This window comes from Uranotaenia lowii, chromosome 2 (assembly GCF_029784155.1).
Source record: "Uranotaenia lowii strain MFRU-FL chromosome 2, ASM2978415v1, whole genome shotgun sequence".
NCBI classification, from domain to species: domain Eukaryota; kingdom Metazoa; phylum Arthropoda; class Insecta; order Diptera; family Culicidae; genus Uranotaenia; species Uranotaenia lowii.
The window spans coordinates 267,339,243-267,346,274 of NC_073692.1; the positions used below are offsets into that span (position 1 = coordinate 267,339,243).

The following is a 7,032-nucleotide window of genomic DNA, read 5'->3' on the forward strand; positions in this document are numbered from 1 at the left end:
TATTAAGCACAACCACATTCGTTCGCTACCTGCCGTAAACTGACCGTTACAATTCTCTCTCCCTCGATTCCTATTGTTATCTCCCTCTTTCAAAGCTATTCAAACGGGGCGTCACTTTTCGTACTGACATAAGCCTTATATTTGTAGCATCATATTTCATTAAGACTCCACATCTCATCTCACCCTCGAAAAAACAAAACGAATTTATTTCAATTTAAAAAAAAAAACAAAGTAGCTCCTCAAATGAGAATAAAATCAAAGCAATCCTAAAATTTTCTCTGGCATGAAAATCATTTTCATCAAAATTTTCAGCAAGTAAGGAAGTCTTTCTATTGAAGCCTCAAATACTGAAACTGAACTAAATCTGAATTAAATTCAAGCAACATCTGCAAATGGACTTAAGCAACGACTGAGCCGAAGTTAAGCAATACCTAAGCCGCACTCAAGCACCCGAACTCGAATTGAACTTAAGTACCCGAACTGGAACTGAAGCTTGAAGAAACTCCCCAAATTCATTCCGCAAATCGAATTGGTTTCTTAGGATTTCGCCTTGGCCTCTCCTTCGAAGCTGTGCTTGGATCATCTGCCATCGTTTCCTTCGTCAAATCGGATTCAACTTTCTCGGATTCTAAAAGATAAGTATATGAGTGAATAGTTCAGGAATATTATACGTGCAGAATATATTTTAGAAACCAAACCAAATGTTCAAATATAATATGATCAACCTTACCGAACGATTTCGAAGATTTTTCTTGTGTTTCCTGATCCTTATTGGAAGAAGTGATCACCTGTCGCGGAATTGGCCAAAGCCTAAGGTGACTTACCGGACGTCGGTACACAACGCCATCTTCATTTACTACGCGTACGTCCACTCCTTTCCTTTTAATTACTTTGAATTTTTCCGGTTGGAAGCCTGGTTGTAATTTACCGGAATCGTAATTTCTTATCATCACCCTGTCTCCAACCTTGATACCGGATTTTTTTGCATGTCGACGTTTATCGGCATACATTTTTCCTTTCATTTTTTGGATCGAATCGTTGTCTCGTACTTCATCATCACGGCTCCAATATGCCTCGGTTCTTAATGAGGGCAGAAGGTCCTTTGCAGGCCTACCCGTTAACAATTCTAAAGGAGTCTTACCAGTTACGGAATGAGGCCTCGTATTGTAGAAATAGACATATTCTTGAACTGCTTTTCGCCAATCTTGTTTCATCGATTTTGCTATGCGCAATGTACGGAGAATGCCTTGATTTTGGCGTTCAACAAGACCGTTCATTTGGGGCCAGTAAGGGATTGTTCGTATAAGCCTGATATTTTTACTGACACAGTAGTTCGCGAAATCCTGACTTGCAAAAGGAGGTCCGTTGTCAGCTCTAATAGTTTCCGGATACGTGTGAATTCTAAACATTCCTTCCAACGCATCTATAGTTTGAGCCGCATTTGTAGTTTTCATTTCTATGACAGTAAGATATCTACTGTAGTAATCAACTACGACTAAAAACGTTGCACATTCTTTAGCAGTAAAAAAATCTACCGCCAATTCCTGCCACGCTCGGTCTGGCATTTCTTTGCGTATCATCGGCTCTGGAGGATGCTGGGAACTAACGGCCGCACATCCAGCACACTCTTGAATTCGCCTGTTAACATCTTTGTCCATCCCTGGCCACCAGACATGTTCTCTAAGGATTCTTTTCATAGTCACCGACCCTGGATGACCACGATGGGCAATATCGAGCGCTTTTTGTTGCAGAGTGGAAGGAAGAACTATTCTATGTTCTCTAATTAGAACGCCATTTATTATTCCAAGCTCTTTAGAAAATGCCTCGTACTGATACAGGTCTGGAGACCACGAACCAGTTTCAACAGCTTTGAAGACCGCCTTTAAAATTTGATCAAGCTCTGTTTCTTTCTTTATGTGCTCTAAAGTTATGGCTGAAAGGCTTTCTCCTATTCCACATATATAATGTTCGGAATTTTCATCAAACGATGTTTCTGATTGTGGGCATAATCTTGAAAAACAATCAGATATATTCATATTACCAGGTATATATTTAACCGAGAAATCATACGGCTGCAGTCTGAGTGCCCAAGCTTCAGCTCTTGAACATGCACGCTTCCCTTCGCGATGTTTTCCACCATAAATATATTCGAGAGTCTTATGATCCGTGTATACAGTGAAATGCATTCCAAATAAATAAGAATAAAATTTCTCCACAGCCCAAACTAAAGAAAGTGCCTCTCTTTGTGTTTGTGGGTACACTCTCTCTGCTTTCGTTAGTCCTTTTGATGCATAACTAATTATTCGTGGCTCATTTGTTACATTTCTTTGGACTAAAACAGCCCCAAGGCCAACTGGAGACGCATCCACATATAGTTCTGTTCTATCTTTAGGATCAAAATAACCCAAACGATGAACGGTATTCGTCAATTCGTTGCGCAGATCATTGAATGCATTAAGCTGTTCTTGCCCAAAAGAATCCACATCCCCTCTGATGAACTTCCTGATTGATTCAGTTCTGGTCGAAAGATGAGGAATAAATTGACCCACAAAGCCAATCAAACCTAGAAAGCTTCTTGCTTCTTCTTTGGTTTCAGGTGCTCGAAAATTTTTAATGGTCATAAGTTTGTCATCCGCTGGGCTTATACCGGCACTGCTTACCTTGAATCCGAGTATTTCTAGTTCTTCAACCCCAAATAAACATTTGTCATGATTTAACATTGCATTATTATTTTTGAGCACGCTTAGTACCTGATTCAATCGTTGATCATGCTCTTCTTGAGTCTTGCCGCTTACGACAATGTCGTCAATATACACTACTACATTGTCTATTCCCGCCAACATTTCACTCATGATGCGCTGAAAAATTTCAGGCGCGCAGTTTACACCAAAGTTGAGTCTTTTGAATCTCATTAAACCTTTTGCAGTCATAAAGGTAGTTATGTCTCTTGATTCAGGGTGTAATTCCACATGATGATAGGCAGAGGTAATATCTAACTTTGAAAAAAATTTCGAACCATTAAATTTATTCAGCAACGTTTCGATAAGCGGTAGGGGGTAGTGTTCCCTTTTGATAGCTTGATTTGGATATCGCATATTGATACACAGGCGGACATCATCGGTCCCCTTCGGAACAACAACCATAGGAGATATCCAATCTGCTGGTCCGATTACTGGTTCTATTACGTCAGTGTCCAGCATTTGCTGAATTTTTTTATTTACTTTATCTTCCATTGCCACAGGAATCCTTAAATACGATATTTTTCTTGGAACAACTGAACGATCAATAGATAATTTTACTTGTACGTTAGGGAATTTTGGAAATGTTTTTGGTTTCTCGTTTATATGTTGCACATCCAGACCTACTTTCAAAACTTTGAGATCTTCGGAAGTTCTCTTGCTTAGTAAGCATCTTCGAGCACCTTGTATTACAAAAAATTCGGCATAGTTTTTTGGTTTTGTTTCATTAATCGAAATCCAGGCTTCAAAAATGACTATAACTTTGAGAGGTTTCTCACAAGCATACGCTGTAAATTCCCTGTCGCATTGGAACTTTTTTTTGAACAATTTTGCGTTGGTTGATAATAACTGCCTCCAAACATTTTCGGTTACGGTATTAATAACCGCACCCGAGTCGATTAAAAAATCCACTGGCAAATGATCGATAAGACAAGTCAAAACCCCATTACTCGATGAGTTTTCCTAACAAAATAAATAAAGCACATTACTTTCGGATTTTACTTCTTTTCTTTTTTTTAATTCTCTTTATTTTAACAAGAATAATTCAATGATATTAAGAAAAGTTTTGAGAATGGTTTAATAACAAAATGTAAAGTACTCATACCTCAGGATTCGATAAATTGTTGGTTGAATGACCACCGTTGTGATCCGCTACCGTTTCTGGAACTTCCTTCCAGCGTAAGGCGTTGGTATTCTCCGGATTTCTCCATGAATAACGATTTCGAGTGAAACTATTACGACCATTTGGGCACAAACGTAAGAAATGGCCTTTTCCTTGGCATCTGTTGCAATTAGCGTTCCTAGCTGGGCAATGTTGGTCACCTACATGATGTCTCCATGACCCACAGGCTATGCAATCTTTAGTTTCACGACTAACATCCATTTTGCGCCCACCTTGGAATGATCCACGGTTTCTTCCAGTTCTGAATACATGATTGTTACGCCAATTTTGGTTTATCGCTGCCACAGGAAATGAATCTATTTTGGATGACCCATAATTTTCCTTTTGTTTCAACAATACCTCTCGATTCATAGCGTAATTAATCAGTTCATTCAAGGTCATAACGTCTTCCATTCCCTTATCTCTAATTTTTTCGTCATATGCCCCAATCGTTATCTGATGTAATAGTTCTTTTTCCGTGCGGTCTCTAAAATCACATCGTGCCGCTTGTGTGCGTAACCTCAATATGTATCGATTGAACGATTCGCTGCTAGATTGTTTAAGAGAACGAAAGACTTCTAATTCCACCCTTTCATTTCGTTTTCCAACAAAGAAAGCGTTAAGTCTCTTGACGGCGTTGTCGTATTCTGGGACTTCTTGTGGAGCAAACGGAACTTTGGCTGGGGGCGGATAAATTTCATCTGCCACAGGTACCAGATGACAAAAAATTCTCTGAAGTCCCCGACCACCTCGAGCCAGCATAAACACAAGCTTTTCATTTTGCGATTGAAAGTTCATAAGTTGCATAACTAATTCGCAAGACCTATGCCATTCCTCCCACTCAATGCGAAGATTTGAAGAATCAACAGTATCATCGAAAGGTTCAACGTTAACAAACTTTGCAGCATCCATCTGTAAATAATAGTTGATGAATTTTTAAGGTCAAATTCGCTCCCGGTTTGCAACATTTTTAAATTCAAAAATTGACTGTAATATTTTTTTTTAACATGACTTTAATGAATAGCCTTAATGATAATATTTTTCATGGTTTTAATTTGTATATTTTATGGTCGGCTGAAACAAACATTTCATTCTATCTTTAATACTGAATATTATTGCCGTTGCGGTGCTCAACCGAACTCGGATCTTTTTTTTAACTTTAAAAACTTCGTACAATAATGAGCTTCAGGTATACCTCTTTTTTTTGCCTCTTCGGTTATTTACCGGTCTCGGATCTTTTCTTTTTTTTTTTAATTATTTAACTTCATTGCCACGGTCTGCAGCCGAACTCGATTGTCTTCTTTTCTACTTCATATTTGTTTTTTTTTCGTTTTAGAAACCTCTTCGGTCTTCAGCCGGACTCAGTTTTTTTTAATGCCGTTTCGGAATTAAACCGCTCTCGGATCTTTTCATTAAAATGCTTCATAATTTTTTTCATGGTCACTTTCTCAATTCCATCCAATAACCATTTTTATGATAACTCATTCAGTTTTCATTCGTTTCAGCCGCCATTTTGAAAAAAAATCACTAATGGAACAAAGCTTCCGAAAAAAGAGGAATATGAGTTGAAAATCAAAGGAAAAATCACTCACCATCGTACCGGCTGCGCCAAATTGTAGGGACCTCGATCTTCTTAAAATAAAACCACTTAATACACGTTTTAATATGTGCACAAAACTTCAGCAATCCTTTATTAAGCACAACCACATTCGTTCGCTACCTGCCGTAAACTGACCGTTACAATTCTCTCTCCCTCGATTCCTATTGTTATCTCCCTCTTTCAAAGCTATTCAAACGGGGCGTCACTTTTCGTACTGACATAAGCCTTATATTTGTAGCATTATATTTCATTAAGACTCCACACTAGCCTTGATGTGCTCGGAACTACCACAAGCGAAGCATTTATTTACTAAGCCATCGTAATAAACGCGTGCTTGGAAGTTACGCACGTGTACCGTCGAAGGAATTTCATTTTTTATTTCCATGTGTAAACCTCGAACTCCAGTCCATATTGGGAATCCGGTTTCAGATCCATATCTCTCGCGCACCATACGTTGGATGGTTCCAAATTTCGAAAACACGTCTGATATTTCCTTGTCTTCTATCTCCGGTGGTAGATTAAAAACTCTCACATATCTTAATACACTACTTGCTGCAGAAAATGTCACTGTTGTGGAGGTATTATCGTCATAAAAAAAGTCCATCGACGATGGCAACCGTTGCAGCGTCTCCTCTAGCAGAGCCTCCGACTTGAACTTCAAGTAGACACAATGCTCCTTGGCCTCCTTGTACATCGCCAAGAGGTTCGCCGAAACCAAATTCATTTTAAGTCTCAGGAACTGAAATATTCCGGTAATCGATGGCTCAGCTTTTCCAGGCCCAAAAAAGATACGCAGCGTGTTGGTACGCGCTTCCTCCATTTTGGCTGCCATTATTCCGTACGTTGATATCTACTATTGTTTGAAACAAAAGAGAAATTTAAACAGTAGCTAGGCTACACACGGCAAACAACGACGTCGCAGCAGTAAAAAGTCGACTACTCGGCTAGAAGTCTAAACACCAACTGTCCAACTTTTTCTTCTACGTACTCCTGTGTGCGCTGTCAGATCGTCATTCCATTAGCCAAGCCCTGTTCGTAGCAAAGGTTCTTCGGAATGAAATCGACTGTTCTTGGATACTTTCTAGCTGCTACATCTATGCTCCAGAAAGAGCACTGCGCAGTCGTGATTGGCTGTTTGGAATCAAGAAGTACGCGCTATAGTAGTAACGAAACGACCCTTTGCGGTCTTCAAAAATAACCTTTTTGCGAAATTATTCCTTCTTTGATTTCAATGTTTCAACAATAAACAATAAAAAAGAGTTCATTTAAAATGAACATTCCATTCACGGTTGAAATATATGTAATACTCAAAAAATTTTTTTTCAATTCTACTTAAATCAAACGCTTTGTTTTTATTCACCACTAGCTGACCCGGTGTGCTTTGCTACACCTTTCAAAATCAAATGATGTTTTCAAAAAGTATTCAAATTTTTATTGTTTTATTGGCATAATTTTAAATCAAATTAAAACATATTTTTTTATAAGCAACCGCTATAAAATGAGAGCTGCAGCTGGAGTTTCGAATTGCAACA

The 7,032-nt window shown here is 38.7% G+C and overlaps 1 protein-coding gene across 1 annotated transcript; it reads right to left on the bottom strand.

The window, feature by feature from the left end:
• Positions 1-512: 512 nt before the first annotated feature.
• Positions 513-1,658, bottom strand: LOC129742620 (uncharacterized protein K02A2.6-like). The gene is made up of 2 exons (XM_055734548.1): positions 731-1,658; positions 513-628 (listed from the first exon to the last, which is right to left on the bottom strand). Exons 1-2 carry the CDS (start codon positions 1,656-1,658, stop codon positions 513-515), a joined length of 1,044 nt encoding a protein of 347 aa, XP_055590523.1.
• Positions 1,659-7,032: the final 5,374 nt, after the last annotated feature.

What these genes read in the sequence shown, in the direction of transcription:
- LOC129742620 (XM_055734548.1), bottom strand. Translation starts at nt 1,658, where the DNA reads ATGGACAAAGATGTTAACAGGCGAATTCAAGAGTGTGCTGGATGTGCG. An exon ending in AAAATCTTCGAAATCGTTCG is followed by an intron (nt 629 to 730) that starts GTAAGGTTGATC and finishes CTTATCTTTTAG; the next exon opens with AATCCGAGAAAGTTGAATCC.